The following is a 22,497-nucleotide window of genomic DNA, read 5'->3' as shown; positions in this document are numbered from 1 at the left end:
CGTGTACGTCTCGTCGCACGGTTACACAACAAGCAGATGATGTGTCAAATGATTGGATTTTCCTTACCTGATCAACGGCTCCAGACGTGCAAAGTCTCCTCGCCTCCCCTCCCCATCCCAAATGTCTTCAGATCATCCTTCTTCCCTCCCCCCTCTTCTGCTATCCAACAGACAAGCCGACTTTTGCAGTCTACACCACGGAGCCAGAGCACGACCCGGAGAGGCAGCGCCGTGCCTGCCGCTGCCTCTGGCAGCATGGTCGTCGGCTCCAGCTCTCTTTTCCATCCTCCCACCACCACTCCATCCCTTTCTTCTTCCTCCTCCTCTTTCGCTCTTTCCCTCCCTTCTCCCCTCCGGCTTACAGCCCCATCCGTCCCTCCTACCCGCCTCTCTTCTTTTCCAGCTCCATCCTCAAATCGAAACAGTAGTTCCGACAAGCAGGCACTCGAAATAAATAAACGAATGAGTGAATAAACTCAAAAATAAATATTATGGGCACAGAAAGATTTTTAAAATTTGTTATTAAAAATGCATTTGAAATTTACTGTTAAAAAAAACACAAAGTATAGTGAGAGAACAACATGAAGTTGTGTGTTTTAGTTTTGTAAATACCCCCACCCCCACACACCCCCACACACCACCCCCAGTAGATTTCAAGCTACCTGTACAGCTGATGTTCTCATCTGAGAAGTCAGCTCCTGCAAAGATGTTTCAGTGTGTCAGTCAATTAAAACGAGGAATACCGCGCGAGCACTAATGGCATCAAAGATGATTTATAAATGAGGAATGAATGAATGAATGAATGAATGAAAAAACGATGTTATCCACGGACCCATGGACCACACATACCATCAGACTCTTTCTCGTTAATTGCAATAACCACAGATGCATTTGAAGGAAGGAGAGAGAGATAGACGGAGAGTGAGAGACAGTGGGGTGGTGGTGTATATGTGGGCCTGTGCCACGCGTGCGTGCGCGCGCGCGCGCGCGCGCGTGTGTGTGCGTATGTGTGTGTGAGACGGAGAGGGAGACAGACAGACAGTAGTTGTCTACTATGCTCTGGCTATCAACCGAAATGAGTTAAAAGAATGATAATCATTATATTGTTCTTCAGAGTCAGCCGCCGTAACCTGATTCTAGTTCTATGCACACAGAAACGCAAAGGCTAGCGTTGGGTACAATGGTGGTGTGCTGGCACACAAGCCTAATCTTCTGAAAAACATTGTTCCAAAAACAGCCACCCCTCACCACCCCGTAACCTTTTTAGTTTTTGCCCTTTGACATTTGAGTGTCATGTTTCTCATCACTAGGGCATACATGCGTCTTCTGTGGCACTGTGGAATAAATAAAGGGGCAAAGGAGCTGAATCAGCGAATGTTGAATCGACAGTAGTTAAGAGGCAGCTTTCAATGGTTTCAAAGCTCTTTAGACTACCTCCATCTGATACTCGGATTTCATTGAATGTTTTGTGTCACTTAATAAACGAGAAACACAGTGCACAAACAAGGCATCAAATCACCACACACACACACACACACACACACACATATATATATATATATATTCGTTAGCAGAGAGCGATATATTTGTTTTCCTTACCATGCGTGATAATCATTCTAAATGTACTAGTTCATTTGTTTCGACCTACCATGTTGTTAATCGTATCGATTTAAAAAAAAAATGTTGAATTATGTATAAAATTTTGGGACGGTTTGTAAAATTTCTTCTTCTTTTGTAAATAATAGTTTAAATTGTAATAGACATGGTCGAATCATGCATTAGTTCTTCTCCTTTTTATCTATATTTTATTTTTTTAATATGACAACAAACAAAACCGATGGATAATTTTCAAATATTTAATTGAAAGTCAGGTTCTCTATAATCAATTGCAGAATTAACTAAGTAAAGCTAATTCTACACACACACACACACACACACACACACATATATATATATATATATATATATATATATATCAGATCTCAAATAGGCATATGCAATTTTCAACATGTTCTTCTTAAAGACAACTATAGAATATGACAAATTTTTGTTTAAAATGTAGAAGTAAATGAGCAAATTTACTGAACATTAGTCAGTATAGATATTCTAATGCTGAAGAATTAATTTTCTGAGAAAATTTTTTAATGTTCTGTTTGTAATTTCCCAGTGCACACTATATTTTTTTCGATAAACCTTTGCCTGAATTAAAAATAAATGTTGGAAAAAAAACCCTGAATGCACGCAAGGATGGTGTTTGTATTAACGATTAACGAGACAAGTATTTTTCCTTTGTCTTTCTTCTCGTCACAACAGAAAAGAACTTGCACGCGAGCCGCCCCTGTGCATTGTTTAATGTGTAGTGTATCGTATATGGATCAGTCTGCACGTTTGACGTCTTGAAATCAAAATAGCGCGCGCGCGCACGATGTGTGTGTGTGTGTGTGTGTGTGCGCGCGCGCGAGCACCTATATGTCGTATGTGTGTAGGGAAGAAAGGGGTGGCCGCGCGAGGGGAGGGAGGTACACGGAGCCACAGATCGAGAGAGAGAGAGAGAGAAATCCCAACTCTTTCCAAGAGAGAGACACAGTGAGAGACAGCGGAGACAGAGGGAGAGAGAACAATGACAGAATAGATAAATAAATCAATATTATTAATAAAAAGTAATACCTTTAAGAATATCTAATATTACGAAATAATAAAAAAAGGAAGAAATTTTAGCGCCTTTGATATATTACATTATATTCTACACACACACACACACACACACACTGACATATATATAGTCTACGCAACAACTATGCATGCTAAGAGCGGTGAGCGCACACGCGCGCGCATACATACACACACACGCGCGCGCTCGCACATTTGAAAGCATCATAGACCTGCATTAAGTTCACAAGGTTTTGTGTATTTATTTATTAGAAATAACTTTTTGCAAGCGACTGCGGTATTTCCTCAATGGAAAGAACCGTGAACACAGAGACACTCGTCAAACATACACACACGCGCGCGCGCGCGCGCGCGCACACACACACACACGATCCGAGAGTGAAGAAGGGGGGTGGTTGTTGGGGGGAGCGGTTGGTCGGCACGCGCGGGACATTCATTTTACAGGGTGGTGCGTGGAAGGTGCGGAAGGGGATGGGGTGGTTGGGGGTGAACTGGTCTGCTGGTGGGCAGACTGATCCGGCAACCCAACACAATTACAGGGTCGTTGACTGGCCCAGTGAGCTTCCCGGTCGGAGGGGGGAGGTGGGGGAAAAGGCGGGTTGGGGAGGGAGTTCAACGCCCCTAGTAGCGGCTCAGTGCCGCAACAAGCACCTGACATTTCTTGCTTTTTAACAATCGTTTATTAATATATCTAACACTTCGGGAAAAAAGAAAGCTCGACACGGCGTGTGTGTGTGTGTGTGTGTGTGTGTGTGTGTGTGTGTGTGTGTGTGTGTGCACTGCCGGGATAACAGCCCCAACACACCCCTACAACTGATAGAATTGGCACTTGTTTATATAATTATATGAATTACACTGAAAGCTGAATAACACTGGTGAGACTGCACCTGGTATTCCACCACCAACACCCAACACCTGTGTGTCTATGATCTGCACCACAGTACTATCATAATTATGGTGTGCATTGTTAGAACCCAGTCGATCTGTTTAACTGCTAATAACCTAACACCACCAAGTCGCACCGATACAGATGTTACTCATAACACGGACACTGTTGATTCGGCACCCATTTGCTTACGTATGCTACACGGCTTTGGGCACGAGCTAAGTCTGGACCTGGTCACATATTTCACTGAAGTTACCTGACACGCTAAAATTGTTTCTTCTGCGCAAAACACTTTGTAGCACCTGTCTGCTGATCAGGAACTATGCGGTGTGCGCGTTTGTGTTAGAAAGCATGTGTGACGATGTGTGTGTGTGTGTGTGTGTGTGTGTGTGTGTGTGTGTGATGTGGAAATCAGGTTTGGTTCTTTTTAACTATCAGCAGCTCAACTTGTCTGAAGGTACATGCACATGCACGCACTCAACAAAAGCGCGCTCAGATGCACGCATGCACACACACACACACACACACACACACACACACCCGTTCCCGTCAGAATCAAGTCATCACGCAAACACCTTGCCAAGTGAATCTATCTGAAGGATAGATTTCCCCCTCAAGCTGGTTGACTAGCTCTTGCTGGAAGTTCGTGAATGTCAGTCAATGCCGGCGCACACGACTCAGCAGCCACGAAGATCGATGTGCGCGCTTGGCTTTCATTCTTACTGGTCTTCCAGATGTGACCCACTTCCATCCCCACTGTGAATGACATCCAGTGCTATGCATTTATTCATTCATTGACAACGCACGCGCCCGTACCACGCTCGTTTCTGCTGCTAGCTGCGCTACTGACTACTACTACTACTACTGACCATAATTTATTAGCCAGCACTACGACAACTACTGCTGCTCGGCTGCTGTTACTACTACTCAGTTCTGCTACAAGTACTGGCAGTGATAAAACGCATTACAAAAGTTCAGGACACTCTGCGGTACGCACAATTTAACACTGAAAGCGTGTATCTATACCTACACATCATACTCGAACCCAGACTCCCCTTCAGTCCCCGCTCGCAACACCTCTCGAAAACTCTCTCTCTCTCACACACACACACACACACAAACGTACACGGCGAGCGCGCGCACACACACACACACACACACACACACACACACACACCGATACACACACACGCTGTCTACGTGAATTAACAGTGAAAAGACGTTAAACTAAAGAATGCAAAACACACACACGCACACACACACACACACACACACACAAAGACAGAGAGGGGCAGCGACAGTCAGACACCACTGGCATAGAACACAGTGATACGAATAATCGGACTTAAAGCATCAACAAAGTCCTCTCCGTGTGTTTCACTTCCCTCCCCACCCCCACCCACGACCTGCTCTGCGTCTCCCCCCTCCTCCTCCTCTCTCCTTATCTCCTACACCCTCACCTCTTTCTCCCTCTGAGATCCATTGAAGCTGACCTTTTGGATCACAGGTATCGATCGGAAGTCTGAAAGGAAAACAAAGACAGGGCCGGAGAAGGGAAGGGAGAGATGGTTGGAAGCAAACATGTACACAGATAGAGCATGACAATGAGACAGAGTGAGAGAGAGAGAGAGTGGGTGACGGGGGGCGCGGAGACTGAGATAAAGCATAATTAAGAGTACAGACTGACTGATAAAACACACAGATAGACAGAGAGAGTTGAGAGAGAGACAGAGACAGACTGACAGACACTGAAGCAGACATGTCTGACGAAGAAACGGGAGCGAAAAGGTCTACAGGCTCTAACGCAGACGCAGCACTACACTGATAATATACTACGGCCACTACTGACTGACACGTTGTTGTTTCTTCGCCATCTATGGAACTGTAGTGTCTGTGCGCCGTTCACCTTCTGTTCTCCCCTGACCAGAGCTGATCGGATCGACGAAGAGGAGGAGGAGGAGGGGCAGCTTTGTGTGATGGATGGGAGGATGAAGAGTTCAGGCCGAGCGAGGGCGACGGCTAGCTGTGACGTCAGCCCGCGGCAAAAAATAACCTGCCTCTCCCAACTGTCTGGTCCTCAATGAGTTGGGAGGGTTCAAGGAGTAGGGGGAGTGGGGAGAAAAGGGAGAATAAATGAGAAAGAAAAAAAAAAATCCGGTAGGGAGTGGCAGAGATTAAAGAGGAGAGCTGAGGAGTAGAGGTGGGGGAAGCTGCATGAGGGCCCATCAAGAAGCTGGAAGGGGAGAGAGGTGGTCGGTGGGTCTGGTGATGCACTGGAGGAGGATAAAGGGGGAGGGGGAGCGGGAGGGGAGGAGGTTGTGACATGGCCGGGGCTGGGGCAAGTCAGTGTTCTGAACGCTGCCGCAAACCTTTCACCTGGATTTACAAACTAATGATCATGATGTGATTCTTGTAATAAACATGAAAAACAAGCAAGAGAATAAGATATGTAATATAATATTACATACTGTATTCATTGTACAACATTACATTGTGTTGTATTGTTTGTACTTTAGCCACAACATATTTTGTGAGGAATATGAGCTGTTCCCTCCAGGGACAGCCTGTCGCCAAAATCTGGTACCACGTTTTTTTGTTTGTGCAAGTGAATGTGTTTTATTACCAAAGTTTATTATAAAAACACCTTGGTTTATCACCTGATCTGCAAGACTAGCACCCTAGCTACCATTCACGATCTAGTGGTTGGGGGAGATTAAAAATCCTGGTCAGCGCTGGAATTAACTCATGAACACTTTCCTGGCCAGGTGCATAATTACTTAGCCAGCACTCTACTATAATTATGATAAATTATATGATGTATCATGACAATTACATGCTGAAAAATACACACTGGCAAACAAGTAAAAATACCAACAAAAAAGAAACAAACATTCCATGGAAATGAATTTGAAAATGAAGACTCATTCCTCAATCAAAATCAATAAAACAATCAACTGATAAATCAACCAATTCAACTAGTAAGCCATTTTGCCTTTCACTTATTTTTAACATCCACTGCCATATGTGTCATAACAACAGTTCAATGAAGACAAGAATATCCAAATAAACATTATTCAGCTCTGTTACACGTGCATTTTTTAAACAGCCAATCTTGTTATCTTTGCTCTGTTATTTCCAAAGTGAATTGTGGTTGCTAGTGTCTACCCTGAAGCAGTAAACAGGTCAAGTCCATTCCAATTTATCTTAAAGTTTTCCTTTTAATCAGTACTATTGCATAAACCTGATAATAAATCCATCCATTCCAAAAATATGAGGAGGCAAACCTATGCTGAAATTTTTGTTCACACACACTGAGACTCACCCAATTGATCGTAAGTTTACCTGTTCCTCAACACACACCCTGACCAACACAAACACAGCTGCATACACAGCCACACACCTGCACACACCCACAGTTTAGAAAAAAACAACAACAGATAGACAGACAGAGACAGAGAAAGCATGCAAGAGACAGCCAGTTGACCATTCAACTAAGCAAGAGAAAGGTGCTTTGAATTAACTTCCTACTATTTCACATAATTCTTTTTTATTTTTAGTTGTTGTTTTTTCCTGATGTGAATGGGGGAAAAAACCATGAGAGAGTGGCTGTAAAGTATGACAACAATCTCATTTTTCTTTGTCAGACACCTTTAGCCTGTCTTATATATGTGTAACAATAGACCTTTCTTATTTAAATCAGAGCTCACTCATTTCCTTTCAAGCCAAGCATGGCTTTTTGAATAACAAAATGCTACCTGCCAGCTTGAATGCTTTGACCATGATTCATGGTTGGTTTTCTCTCTCTCTCTTTTCTTAAATAGACATTTTAACAATAGTAAAGCTTTTAATGACACATGGAAAAGTGTGATATTTGTGTGCTTGTACATGCACATGCAAATTTATGCATGTGTGCAAATATGGTATGTGATCATGAATGCATACATCATTACATGTTTGTATACAAACACAGGAATGTGTGTTTGTGCAAGTGGGGGAAGGAAGGAATTCTGATTGAAGTCTTGTCACACTCATTTCTTTGATTGTCAATATACTTTTATATTACCTGTAAAATTATTTGCTTTCCTTTTTTCTGCTCTGTCCGCTGTGTGCATGTGCATGCATTCATGAATGAACGCATATATGATAATGTGTTTATGTTCTTATATGGTGTGTTGTGTGTGTGTGTGTGTGTGTAGAACATAGTGTGTGTGTGTGTGTGTGTGTGTGCGCGCGCGCACGCGTGCATGCATGTACGTGCGTGCGCGTTTCTCTGCATGTGTATGACTGTTTTTGTAAGCACACAATACATAAATGTATACACACAAGCATCTGCACATATGTGAGTGTGTATCAGCCAACAAAATAAAAATTTAACCAGACTTCAGATTTACACTGGATTGAAACCTGTACAATAAATGTAAATAAGTGTAAGGAAATGAAAACAATCATGCATGCCTTTGTAAATCTACTTTCTATGACTCTATGACTGTCTTACACTAAAAAGGTAACAGTCAGTGAATACTAGAATACAGGGGAAAACAGGGAAAACAGAGGATAATGGCACAAAGGCAGACAAGTGAGACACACAGACAGGGGTCTGACAGAGAAACTGGCATACAGACACAGTTAGAAAAATTGTAGGCATTCTGCTTTTTTCTTGCAGCCATGGCACTCTTTTTCTTTCCACCTCTTCAGAAATAGTAGAGCTCAGGAATGAATGACAGAGACACAAACTCATTTAGAACAAAAGACTAAAACAGGAAAAGTCACACCATAACAAACATATAAGTAAGCGATGGCAGTCCATGCAATTTTTGCGAGCTAGTGAAAGACTGCAAAATCTTCCTAGATACATACTCCCGTTTTCAACTTCTGGCTTGCAGCCAGTGTTCTCATTCTGCTAACAAATTCAGAAGCAATCACAGAAACCCTCAGGGAGAACAGTTAGAAAGCCTGGAAAATGCAATCAGCCCCAGCCCCTCAGGTTTCCCCTAACAGTAACAGAACGAGTTCTGTAAAGGAAAAGCATTTCAGAATACCGGCTCGATGTTCAGGCACCGTGGCTAGTAAAACGTATGCAAATTCAATAACATGCAGAATGAAAGAGTGGTCAGAGGTGGGAGTGGGGAAGAGAGAGAGAGAGGGAAAGAGAGAGAGAGAGAGGGAGGGAGAGAGAGAGAGAGAGAGAGAGAGAGAGAGAGAGAGAGAGAGAGAATTATTTTGATACACATAAGATCTTTCATTATATTCTGTACAGAATCAATAGGACACAAACCAATAAATAAGAAACTGCCATTAGGAACATTGTTTCCAGGTCAATGTTCTGTAAAAAGCTAAAACTGTCTTTCACCTGGTATTGGTCTTAGAGGATAACAAACTGTTTGTTTTCATCCATCCTGGCCCCAGCCAAAGAATTTGGAATTTTACATTGTATAGTGCGTGAAATTTTTTCAAAGTGAATTCTGTGTGTGTGTGTGTGTGTGTGTGTGTGTGTGTGTGTGTGTGTGTGTGGCATTGCATTGTGTGTGTGTGTATTTGTATTTGTATTTCTTTTTGTCACAACAGATTTCTCTGTGTGAAATTCGGGCTGCTCTCCTCAGGGAGAGCGTGTCGCTACACTACAGTGCCACCCTTTTTTTTCCCCCCTGTGTGCATGCAGTTTTATTTGTTTTTTCCTCTCGAAGTGGATTTTTCTACAGAATTTTGCCAGGAACAACCCTTTTGTTGCCGTGGGTTCTTTTACGTGCGCCAAGTGCATGCTGTGTGTGTGTGTGTGTGGCGTTGCATTGTGTGTGTGTGTGTGTGTGTGAGTGTGTGTGTGAGTGTGTGTGTGTGTGTGTGTATGAGTTTTAATTATACTCCCTGTTTGGTGATATATATATTGCATGCTATATTTTAGTCTTCTATGTGTGATCAGTGTGGTAGCATATTCACAGACTTCACCACTCTTATGTTCTTCTATTGAGTTTAAGTAAAAGAACTATTCCCAATTCTGCTCCTGATGTATGTGTGTACATGAGTATGACTGCATGTGTGTTGTATTACTTCCTCCCCTAAAATTAGTAAAAATATTTAGGAAGCAATTAAAAACAAACGAACAACTGAAGTGGACCTACATAATGAAGATCCAGCCCAGTGGTATGCACTTCAAGAAATTTCTAGATCTGCATCAGTGCAAAATCAGTCCTGCAGAATAAATAAATCTTGTCCAACAGGGTGACCAAAATAGTTCCTCTGTATCATTGACCTTGACCTTTAATCATAACCACTCAGGAAGCTTTCAGAGGTTTCTGAGATTTGGTGTGGTGAATGATCACATTTTATAGAAGTCAGTCAGGTGATTTTCGAGAAATAAGCACAAACACAGAAACAAAGAAATGAACAGACACAGACATTTTGGAGGAGCATGCAGAACATACAGAAATATGCAGCTTAAATCTTTGATTGCAACACTCTGTCATATTTTGTTTATGAATGCCAGCAAATTTTGTAATTGCAAGCTGCTTACATAAGATGAAACTATCTGCTTTCCTGGAGTGTGTCACTGGAAATCAACGCAATGCTGTGGAATAAAGTTTTCATTGCTTTGTAGATTGTGAACCTTTTTCTCAGTCAATAGCAGTTATATATGTACGTGCACCTGTGGGCATATAGCATGTGTTTGTGTGTGTGTGTGTGTGTGTGTGCATGTGAATGCCTATGCATCCATGCACATATTCATCTGTTTTTGCTCATCTGTGCACGTGTGTGTGTGTGTGTGTGTGTGTGTGTGTGTGTGTGTGTGTGTGAACATGTGCATGTGTGCATGCATGCCTGCATGTATGCGTGCATGTGAGTGAGTGAGTGTCTGTTTTGTGTGTTTGTTTGCAGTATTTCCGGGTTATTTTTGTCTTCTTGTTTTAATTATTTTTAACTGACTGATAAATGGGATGCACAATGCAGAGATCAGGTTGGGTTCAATAGACAATAGGTCATATGACCGGAAGAACATAAAATCAATAGGTCATTTTGAAAATCAATAGGTCAAATATCACCCATCCCGGGCTTTTTCAAACTTTAATAATGCACAAATGAAAGGAAAATGTAATATCTTGGCCATTCCGGTCATTCATTGACTAGAAAGAAAAGAAGTTAAGAATGTCATTGATTTCTGACAAGAAAATGCAATGTTCTGGTCTTCTGCGTTGACTAGAAAACATATACGACTGGCTCATTTACTGCTGTCAGGCGATTATGCCTTGCGGGAAGATGACGCAAGGACAACCCTTGGTTTTGCAGCCTTCCATGCACCGAGGGCATCTTTGGGTGCCACCTTGCCCAGCTTGACAGAGAGCAGCTTGTTTTGTGTGAGGGGGTTCAGCCTGTTTCTGAGGGCTGTCAGAATTCGATTCTGTGCGCTGAACCCCCTCTCACAATCTGCTGTCTGTACAGGGCAACACAGGGCAAGGGCAGCCAGCTTGATCAAATTGGGAAAGTCCTCCCTGTGATGGGCTGCCACGAGAGCCCACAGAGGCCCGATTTCCCCCCGTGGATAGTCCTGAGCCGTATCTGTAGTTTCCGATGAGCTGCCTTCTTTAGCTGCGAAACTAAACAACGTTTTATGGCCCTTTTCTATCCGCGGCACCTTTTTAGGAGGTATTTTTCTGTTGTCGACCGGTCTGATTGTAAACTGAAAGCAGAAGTCTACTTTCAGTTTTCCCGGAACTGCACTCGGTTAATGCAAAAGTGGGAACACCAATCCTTCTCGCCGAATCTCGCGAAAGGCAGCGATAAAGATTCGTTTCGGATTTCGTTTCGTCATGGATCCGTATTTCAATAAACCAGTTTATAGTCATTTCCTGTAGGAGCAGACGACAAAGCGATCGCGATTGTTAAAGAGAGAGAGAGAGAGAGAGAGAGAGAGAGATGGTTACTTTGGTTGACCGACTGGTCATAAAAACAATAAGTCATGTGACCTGGCAACTTGAAAAACAATAGGTCATTTCAAAATTAAATGCGTCAATGACCGATGACCAATGTCGAACCTGATCCCTGACAATGCCTGTTTTTTTCCATTTCCATACTGTTGTCACTATACAATCATCTGACACACCAACACAAGCAACAGGTTGAAGAACCCTGTGGTTTTACATAATGGCTGGCAACATCATGTCAAGGTGATGTTCCTTTTCACTTATTTGGAAGTCATCTCTGAAATTTCTCTTCTTCATTGGTCCAAGCTGCTTCAAAATACATCCAAAAAAATGAAAATTGCTGTCTACATGGAGACATACTGACAGACAGACAGATAGAAAACAGATGGACACACACACACACACACACATATATATATATATATACACACACACTCAAATATGTGTATGACACATGCGTGTTTTATATACATACTGAAGTACAAACATATGATAATAGTCATCATGATAAAGTGATACATGAGGATCATCATAATGATAAACCATCATGTGTAACAAATTTAGTGATTTTTTGTAAGGACAATTCATGGTTAATTTCCATAATAAATTCTTACTGTTTGGATTCAATCTAGTTCACTCACAAAAAACACACAATCTGAAAAGACGTCAAACTGAAGAACAGGCACACACTCACACATACACACAAAAATGTGCAGATAGTAACACACAGTGACACACATAGAACACACACACACACACACTATATCAAGTATATCATATATATATATATATATATATATATGTATATTATATATCATTGTTGGCATGACACAGGCAGTTTCCTCATTTATTCTCTCTCCAAAAAATTTTTTTTTTCAAAGTCCTTTAATACAAGTCAGCATTATATGAACAACCGGTTTGTGTTGGTGATTTCGTAATCAAAGTGATGATCATAAGAAAGATACAAATTGTTTAACAGCATCACGATGACTGTCAAGTATCATTATGACACAGCACATGACTGTGATCATGATCATCGTCATGTGTTTCACTTTTGAGTTTACGACAGCTGATGGTATTTCCATTCGAAATTCTTAACGTTTGGATTAAGATTAGTTCAAGTCACATTACTAAAAATATAAAATAAAATAAATGAAATAAAAAGAAAAAGAAAAAAGAAGATAAAACCGAACTTACATTGTGTCCTTGGTTGTGTGAACGTGACTGATCGATTTGCCTGGAAGCTTTTGATGTTCTGTGAAGTCGTCTGCTTCGTGCGACTTTGCATGCGCGCACCTTTGTTTTCCTTTGCAAGGAGAGCCGGAATAAAAACGACACAGAACTCGCTGTGGAAATTACCGATCTTGATTAAAAATTCTTTTTACATTTATATCAGTGGAAACGATGATGTCGCCATTCTTCAGAATATATCGGTTATCTTATTAATTTATTTTGTTGTTGTTGTTATTATTATTTTGTTTTTTCCGGTTATTTGGTTTTCATTTTTACTGTTTCACCAGCCAATAATATATTGCACAAATATCAGTCGAGGAGTTTTTTCTCTTAATTTTTTTAACCTAAAATAAATCTAGATAGATACTTAAATTCACAAACATTGTCTGAGAAAAATAGGATAACCATGCGATCTAAAGGAGTCTGTCGATTCACTGCAGAATCGTAAGATGGCTGCGCCCTTGTCACATACCCTTTCGTAAGCAACGTCTGCGCAAATAGTCAAGGTAGGCGTTCCTGATGCCCATCTTCAGTATTCCTTCTGCATTATGTGCATGATTGTTCTCAGCAAGATTGAGGCAATGTTTTATTTCGTCTCTTTTTTGGGATTGGGAACGAAATATACAAAATGAAAATCGAAAATCAGTTCATCAACTTCTGCTTACAACTTTGGATGTTTCGTAACATTGGTCTTTCTCACTTATGTATTAATTATTAACTATTATACCACAATACATAAGTAAAACATCTTTTGCGTCCTTAATTCAGGTGCCTCCGGCAAGTTGTGCGCATTGCCTCATTTGACAATAAATAAGTTTTATTACCGAGTAAATCATAGTCAACCCTATCGTTTGTGTTGGACTGGGAAAAAAAAAGGTGCTATGCATTTCGTTACCTTGGGGAGGCCTCGCATGAATATGTGTTTAGGCACATAGTTTTTGTTAGTGATAAGGGCCTACTACTAGTACTAGCCTCTCGTCAGTTCTCTTCTAACTTAAGTATGCCAGTAACGATCAACTAAAAAGAAGAAATCAGTGGGCTCACGCTTCTATTCTGATCTGGAAAAGAGTTTGTTTTTTTTGTTGTTGTTTTTCTTTATTGTCGTCTATCTTCAGTTTGAATAACTGAGAAAATGATTTGAGTTTCAAGGTGTCAATATACATGTGCAAACTGATCCATGTACACAAACAACACTGCTTCTGCTGTGGAACTGTGTGTCTGAAACTAGTGAAAGACATGGTGCTTGCTTCCAAAGTGACAGCAAAGTCATCCTCTGACAGGCCCTTGACTGAAGACTGGGGCTTCATGATGGGATAACCTGTCTAGGTTAGAAACCCCTGAAAGTGTCTCATTGGAAAGACAGTGCTTGAGAAGGAATGCCCATCTGTAACCACAGCAGTGGTTGTGTGTTGAGGCTGAAAGGGTCATGCAGGGAAGACCAAGTGCAGAAAGTGCTTTCCAATGCCAGTTATTTGAGATGTCGGTGCTGGATCTCTGTTCAAGCAAGGTGATGGGCCGAACTAACGGGCTTGAATGCGGCATCTGCTTTGCTGGTACGAGTGGGCAGAAAGGTGCGCCCATTTTTAACAGAGCTGCACAAATAATCGGAGTATGATTGATGAGACAAGTTAGAGCTGGTCAGGGTTTATAGTAAATTATACTTTTTACTTTATGAATTATAACAGTCACCACAGACATCTTCTAGACTTAACTTATCAACTAGGTGTTACTGTTTTATGGGCGTTTGTTTTGGACATTTAAATTTTTTATGTGATTTTGTGATCAGTGCAAGTGCTTAAATTGTTGTCCTGTTTAGATAGTTCTGAATAGCCTTTTGTTTATAAATTTTCAGTATGAAAAGTATTAAATTAGTTGGGGTTTTTTTTGCAGATGTGTTCCTTTAAAATGAGAATGACTTAATAAATCAGGCTTTGAAATGACCAAACAAAATGTGTGCAGGATGGTGCTGGTTGTGGCTGAATTCCCAAAGATGTCATTAAGTCTGGCAGCTAGAATATGTGTCCGCCACATGTCCACATCTGTGCGTGAGAAGCGGAGGAGAGCAATGCTGGAGAAAATCATCCGTGTTGACCATGCTGGAGAGTTTGGGGCACACAGAATTTATGAAGGACAAATGGCAGTTTTGGGCAAGACCCCTGTTGGCCCCACATTGAAGGTTCTTGTTTGCATGTGTCACTGTTACTGCTAGTTGCAAACACCATTATTATTGTGATAGGGCTCATGGTTTAATTGCATAAGATAGATTGTTAGATTGGCTGTTTATCGTGTCTACCTAAGTCTTGAATTACACAAGATATATATATATATATATATAACCACGCCAAAATTCTTAGCATTTCTGTTTTCTTCTCTTTTGGTTGACATGAGCAGTCCACAATATTTGATTTGCCTTAAAGGTGAAATGAGCTGAACAGCGAAAAAGACAACACACACAACTAACTCTAGTTTTCTGGTTCGTATTATACCATGGATTTTCCTATTGTTTTTTTTGTTGTTTTGTTGTTGTTGTTGTTGTTTTTGTTTTTTAGAATTACTTGGATGTAAAAACAATCATCCTGGTTCACATTATACCATGAAGTCTCCCATTATTCTTTTTTGAATTAAAATTGATTTTTACAAGCAACCTTTTTCCCTACCAATACCAGTTACTTCCCTTACGTTGTGAATTGGATAACTATCTTATGTTTCATTTGTCCTGCTAATTCTTTCTCTGGTCATTGCAGGAAATGCATGAACAAGAACTTGAGCATAAAGCTGCTTTTGACAAGTTGATGTCTGACAACCGTGTTCGGCCGACTGTCTTGCTTCCTTTATGGAACCTTGCTGGATTTGCTCTGGGTCAGTTATGTGTGTGTGTGTGAGTGTGTGTGTGTATGTGTGTGTGTGTGCAGATGATAGTCTTTATGGTAAGGAGGAAAACCATGAAATGTTCTTATGCACATAATTCACACATACACTCGCATGCACACACACATGTACACCGAGGTACATATGAGTATATGGACTTTCTCCAGCATGGTTGCCCTATGTCACAGGAGCTGGCACTGCTTTGATTGGGAAGGAGGCAGCTATGGCCTGCACAGTGGCTGTGGAAACTGCCATTGGAGATCACTACAACAGGTCAGTTAATTGCTTGTTGGGGGGGGGGGGGGGGGGTTGGATTGCTACAGTCAGCAGATCGTTTTATTGCTTGTGCAAGGTTCTTATAAAAATGTTTTCTTGTGGATATGTAAAAGCAAAGTAGTGTTTGCATGTTTGGGTGTATGTATGCATTTCTGCAAAATCACTTGCCCTCAAACACACTTTCTCTCTTTTTCACATATAATACATGTATATGCACTTGTGCATGCACACATGTGTGTACACACACACGCACAGACGCTCACACACACAAACACACACACACTCTCTCTCTCTCTCTAAGATACTGGTACTTGATCATGGCCAGTTGATATTGATTGCTCATGTTTTAAGATATACAATGCCTGGTATAAGTTATTTGGCCCCCTTTTTTGGTGAGGTTTTCTGAGACAATTTAGATCAGTATTAATTTATGTTATTATTATTATTATTATGAGCATTTATGCATAATCTTGACAATAAGCACTAGGTGTTTACAAATAGAACACATATGTAAATATCTAAAAGGAAAATTGAACACAAGATACCAAACATTAATAAGAATTATTGATCTCCCCCCCTACACACATCCACACCCACAATACACGCAAGCACATGTGCACGCACACACACCAGTCATAGCACACAATCGTAATACACGATCAAAAATACAACCAACAAATTATGAAACTATCAAAACTCATGACACTGAATGGTCAAATTTCTGGCTCCTAGTGTTTAAACAATTAAAATACTGGGTAAGTTGGTGTACTTCATCTGTTCATACGTCATGGATCTTTACCAAACATAAGACATGGAATATTTCTGATACATTTGTGTGATAAGCTGTTGTGTTGTATTGTGCTATGCTACTTTTTAGTCATAACAGATTAAGGTTAAAACTGTGTTTTAAAGTTCCTGTAGCCTTTTAGTTTTACGGCCATCGAGGCAGTGAATTCTTATCCACTGTCAGTAGTGCTTGGTATAGGCAAGCGGGGCCCAGTCCTCATCATGGATCTTTACCAAATATAAGACATGGAATATTTCTGATACATTTGTGTGATAAGCTATTGTGTTTTATTGTGCTATGCTACTTTTTAGTCACAACAGATTAAGGTTAAAACTGTGTTTTAAAGTTCCTGTAGCCTTTTATGGCCATCGAGGCAGTGAATTCATATCCACTGTCAGTGGTGCTTGGTATAGGCAAGCGGGGCCCAGTCCTCTCCTTCTGCCTTTGTCACCTTCCCCAACCGGTCTGGTACTTCAGAGTAAAGTGTCTATGCCAAGGAAGCAACAACATACCGTAACAGGGCCTTGAACCCTGAATGCTTATGAACACTGGATCAGAAGTCCAATGCCTAACTGATTCTGCCATGCTGCCTCCCCACAACAGATCACTCAGTGTGAAATTCGGGTTGCTCTTCCCAGGGAGAGCGCTGCTGCCTCCCCACAACAGATCACTCAGTGTGAAATTTGGGTTGCTCTTCCCAGGGAGAGCGCTGCTGCCTCCCCACAACAGATCACTCAGTGTGAAATTTGGGTTGCTCTTCCCAGGGAGAGCGCTGCTGCCTCCCCACAACAGATCACTTAGTGTGAAATTAGGGTTGCTCTTCCCAGGGAGAGCGCTGCTGCCTCCCCACAACAGATCACTCAGTGTGAAATTCGGGTTGCTCTTCCCAGGGAGAGCGCTGCTGCCTCCCCACAACAGATCACTCAGTGTGAAATTAGGGTTGCTCTTCCCAGGGAGAGCTCTGCTGCCTCCCCACAACAGATCACTCAATGTGAAATTCAGGTTGCTCTTCCCAGGTAGAGTGTGTCACCACTGTACAGCACCACCACACCCTTTTTTCTTCCTTTTCTTTTTTGTCGTTTGCAAGTTTTCAACTATTGAAAGTGTCGGGGACAAACCTATTGTTGCCATGGGTTCTTTTATGTGCAGTAAGTGCATGCTGCATACATTGCCATAGTTATTCATCTCATCTGAAAATCTGAAATATGCTTCAGTTAATTTTTGTGTGATCCAGAATAATTTCACAGGATACTTTAACTTGTAAACAAATGTAACATCAGATTTGCCCAACTTGTGCAATACAAACGGATGTCATTATGATTTACATTCTCCCTTTTTTAATGATCAGTTTTGATGACTGAGTCTGTTTGTTTTTGTTTGTTTGTTTCTTTGGTCAGGCTTAAAATGAATAAGAAAAAAAGAAAATTAAATTAGGACACTGGATTTTTTGTTGTTGTTTTTTTTTTGTTGTTTTTTGTTTTTTGTTTTAGATGTCTATTTGTCTGGCTGGCTTTGTTTTTGTTTGTAATTGGTTTTTGTTTGTTCGGTTCATTATACTGTGATTTTTATTTCCCTTTTCCTATAGAGACAAACTCAAAAATGAATCAGAATGGGATTTCTGTTTTCAGCCAGATCAGAGAATTGATGGAAGATGACCCGGAGCTTCACAAAGAGCTTCTGAAGGTGAATAAGTTGTTGATTGGCAAGACTGGTAGAGATGAATGTTGTTTCTTAAAATGTGTTGTGCTGTTTGTTGTCTTTTTTCCCCTCCATCTTCTACCCAACACATTTTCTTTCCCTAATTGATTGCGATAGGCATCTTTGTTTTACAATGGCTGTGCAATGTAACATGTTTGTGTGGAAAAACAGAATAAGCAGATCCACATTTATAAGACCTGTACATTTTCAGCTAAATTTATTGTGAGGTTTAATTTTGAAAGGGAATAAAAGAGTCCTCAATGAGTCTGTGGCCTTTGCATTAGGATACCATGTTTTCTTTGGCAATGATGATGTTAACTAAAATTTTAGTGAAAAAGTGACCTGTCCACAAATCTTCCAGTTTTCCCTGAACACTGAAAAAAGTATTTGCTTTTTGTAATTTAAGTGTCAAATGTAATAACTCTTTGTTGAATTTAGAAAGAATGAATTTTTTGGTACTTGTACATTCATACATTATACTTTTAGTGTTGTTCATCAGTATTTGTTGTGCATACCGTGTACACAAATTTTGAGTAAATATGACTTAAAGCTTTTCTGTATATTATGTGTCTCTCAGAAGTTGAAGAAGTTCCGAGATGAGGAACTTGAACATCTTGACACAGGTCTTCAGCATGATGCAGAGAAGGTAAAGAAGTAGTGACATATATCTAACGTTTTTTTTGTTGTTGTTGAAAGTGTGTTTGAGAACATTAATAATTTTTTGTCAGATATGGCTCTGTCATGTACATAAAGTATTTCTTTGACAGTATGGTGTTTGTTTTAATAATGATACTGCATGTTGACACATAGAGAAACACACATGCTTGGTCATGCTTGTGTCTACATTCATATGCACACACACACGGACACATACACACATATATGCACACACACGCACACACACACGCACACAGTCTCTCTCTCACACACACACACCCAAATTATAATATGAATTAGCTGTTTCATTTTCTTTCAGTAATAGGCTCTGAGATGACTTTCTGTTGGATACCATCATTTTGTTCTGTATATCATATTGAGAAGGTTGACATAGGCTTCAAGAGAGGAGCAAACAGCTCATCAGACCTAAATGACACCTTCTTCTGTATTTACAAGAATGTTATCCTCTAGTTGAGAGCATTGCTTTGAATGATATAAAACAAAACCTTTTTACAATATGTAAGTAATCACAGAAAATTTGACATTATCACAATTAATATTCAGTTCAGCATTAGTTGAAAAAGAAAGAAGTCTCTTTTGAATAGAGGGAATACTAAGCCCTTGAAAACGAAATATACCAGGAAAGTATTGTGCATATGTGGACAGTAAATCACAAACATGTATTGTTGAATAAAAGAGTTCATTTCTATACTTACCACCAACACAGTTAAGAATATTTGATTCTTCATCCTTGACTTACAGAATTTTTGTTTGCTTAAATCCAAATGTTCAGTAGGCAGTCTATATGCAATAACATTTTTAAAAAATGTATACAATGATAAGTACCTAGCACCTAATCAAATAAATTTTGCTCAAAGTGCTTCACAATACAATAGTTCCTAGTAATCAGGACCGACGGCTGCTCAGGGGCCCTACTCGGCCCGGCGGAGCCGGCAGTCCCCACCTGCCCAGCCCTCGGTCCTACAGTGAGATGAGTGGGTGTTTGTCCCCACACAGCACTCGTGGGTCACTCTTGCATCCAGGGACGCCCTCTCTGAAAAGGTGTGGCACCCACCATCCCAAGCATGGTTGGACCTACGGTCCATTTTTCATGTTTCATTAGTTACTTTATTTCACCAAATTTCCTTGCCATTTTTAGTTATCTTTATCACATACATGTAACACACACACACAGACACACACACACACACACACACACACACAGAGCTCACATATATTTTTGTTGTTGAATATTTGGTGAGTCTTTCAGTCACAGTGTATTGTCTTTAGAAATTTATGCTTGTTCTTTTTAGACTTTATTTCAGAACTTTTTTTAACATTACTTTTTAATCAGATTGTGTTGTCTTTGACAATTCTTTTGCTTTTTGCTTAAGTTTTTTTTTGTTTTTTGTGGTTTTTTGTTTTGTTTTGTTTGGTACATGTATAAAATAAATGGTGAAAACACAGGGAAAGAGAAAACTGAGTGTGTCCTTTGATTTGTTTCAGGCTCCTTTCTACAGTGTGTTGAGTCAGGTGATAAAGACTGGCTGTACTGGGGCTATCTGGTTGTCAGAGAGGATATAACTGTCTGTTGGATGTGTCTTGTAGCACTCTGATGATGCGATGGCGCATTGGCACATGTGTGAGATAGCATTTTGTGACTGTCAGCAGGATTTTCTGGTGTTGGTGTGGATGTAGTGTTTGTGTATGTATGTGTGTTTGGTGATGGTGCAAGTGTGTGTATGCATGTGTGGATGCGTGTGTGTGTTACACTGGAGCTGCAATCTGTTACAGTTAGACTGTCATTTGTCATACACAAAGTTAGATTTATGTTCAAATTATTACATCTGAAAAGAAGCATATTAGTTTTATTTATTATTAGGCATAATGATAATTATGTGTGTCTGTTTATGGTTTCATGATGTGAGTTGAAGGAAAATAAAGACATACAGGTTAAGCTCCTGACTTTTGTTGAATTGACCAACTGTCTGTCTTTATATATTCATAAATGCATTAACCATTTCTCAAATTTGGTGACTTTCGTTAAGTGTGTTCATCTGCTCAACGTAAAATTTTGGTGACTTTTTATTCAGTACACAATTTACAGAAAAAATATCAGTCATTGCCAGCATTGTTGACAATGTGACTGAATGCATTTCACATAAAATGAGTACACTGCAATGAATTTTTGCTAAATTATGCCATTATTTCATGCTGATAGTATGTTGGCAGGTTGGTCTGAATCGGAGAGACAGATAGACTGGTATGGAAATGAAATGATAAAGCTTTGAGTGTGTGTTTAGGATGTATTATGTTTGTTCCTTATGTACATGAAACTTTTGCAAAAAATATAGGAATTCATTAAGCTTAATTTACAGCAAATGTCACCCGGATGTTTTTACCAAAGGTCAGCCTAAGACTGTTAAGGGGAGAAATCAGTTGCATAGGAAAAAATTGATTTGATGGCATTTTGTGGACTAAAAGGCTTTTTCCTCAGCTTTGACCAAGTAATAGTGTGTCAAATGTATTGCTAATATCTGTCTTGACACAGATTTGTACCAATGTGTCAGAATGATAATGAAACCAGAAGTATGATGTTTGTGACAGTGAAAACAAATGAAATTTTGATATGAATCAAATTTTAACCCTTTTGCTGCCAGGAAAATAAGAGTTAAGTGAAATCTGTTTGCCAGGGTTTTTTCACAAAAAAAATGGGTATACATTTTTTTTTTAATTCTGTGCTCTTTGTTATTGGAGAAAGATCCATGAAAGTGTATATTTTCTGAAAGGTAAATGAATAAAGAATACAAGACACATGAAGTTTTCCCATTTTATATATTTTTAGTGACATGTTGTTTTGAAATCAGTGTTTTGTTTTTTGTCACATTTTCAACTTGTTCATTACAAACATTAGTCAGGTCAGGTAATTTGCACTAAAATATACTTTCTGGACAAATGGATATCTGCACACAAAAAATCATACTAGAACAACCACAATTAAAAAAAAAAAGAAAAAAAAAAGATAGATACACAATGCATTGTGACTTCTCCAAGTGATAATATGAATGTGAGGCCATGCCCCCTCAGTCTCCACCCCCTTCCTCTTCACCCCTATCACCCAGTCACTTTATCCAGTCACACTGTGTCCTGCTAATAATTCAGTCACTGTCTGTCGTCTGCTACAGCTGTACAGCCGGCATTACTCACTGATAGTAGTATCTTGGCCACTCTCTTGATTGCTCCCTTTATTTTCTATCAAATCGTCCTATAAATGTTCATCCCTGTCATCTCCTTCAAATTAACGCTTCAATTCTTTCTGAGCATCAGCTAAAGAAAGCAATCTTGGTTGATTTAGTTTGCCACGATCGCATGTCTTGATCACGGCATCAGTCCGACATTTTGTCGAGCGAGCAAGGAGAGGAGTCAGGCAAACACTGTGGCCAGTAACCCAACCAAAACTTTAAAATAAAGGACTGCCTCATGACGTAGATGGTGTTTCTAGCTATGAA

General features: G+C 40.2%; 2 protein-coding genes across 4 annotated transcripts in view; one reads left to right on the top strand and one right to left on the bottom strand.

Annotated features, from left to right (window-relative positions):
• LOC143283308 (uncharacterized) overlaps positions 1-12,907 on the bottom strand; it is a 53,871-nt gene extending 40,964 nt beyond the window's left edge. The window contains exon 1 of one of the 2 annotated variants that reach the window (XM_076589505.1): positions 12,667-12,907. In XM_076589505.1, coding sequence (XP_076445620.1) covers positions 12,667-12,668 — 2 coding nt within the window. In that variant the 5' untranslated portion in view covers positions 12,669-12,907. Of the gene's footprint in view, positions 1-67; positions 208-12,666 lie in introns of those variants that run through there. The other variant, XM_076589522.1, reaches the window with a different exon arrangement.
• A 143-nt stretch (positions 12,908-13,050) lies between these two features.
• On the top strand, positions 13,051-20,945 carry LOC143283330 (NADPH-dependent 3-demethoxyubiquinone 3-hydroxylase, mitochondrial-like). Of its 2 annotated transcripts, none has more exons than XM_076589542.1 (7): positions 13,051-13,208; positions 14,662-14,878; positions 15,447-15,561; positions 15,759-15,843; positions 18,262-18,316; positions 18,909-18,977; positions 20,495-20,945. In XM_076589542.1, exons 2-7 carry the CDS (start codon positions 14,663-14,665, stop codon positions 20,570-20,572), a joined length of 618 nt encoding a protein of 205 aa, XP_076445657.1. In that variant the 5' UTR covers positions 13,051-13,208; position 14,662; the 3' UTR covers positions 20,573-20,945. The 2 variants fall into 2 exon arrangements, with proteins under 2 accessions (XP_076445657.1, XP_076445649.1); XM_076589534.1 differs by lacking the exon at positions 13,051-13,208 and adding an exon at positions 14,221-14,273.
• Positions 20,946-22,497: the final 1,552 nt, after the last annotated feature.

Source organism: Babylonia areolata, chromosome 1 (genome assembly GCF_041734735.1).
Source record: "Babylonia areolata isolate BAREFJ2019XMU chromosome 1, ASM4173473v1, whole genome shotgun sequence".
NCBI classification, from domain to species: Eukaryota; Metazoa; Mollusca; class Gastropoda; order Neogastropoda; family Buccinidae; genus Babylonia; species Babylonia areolata.
Note: the sequence above shows the minus strand (reverse complement) of the source record. Positions and strands in the feature narration are given on the sequence as shown.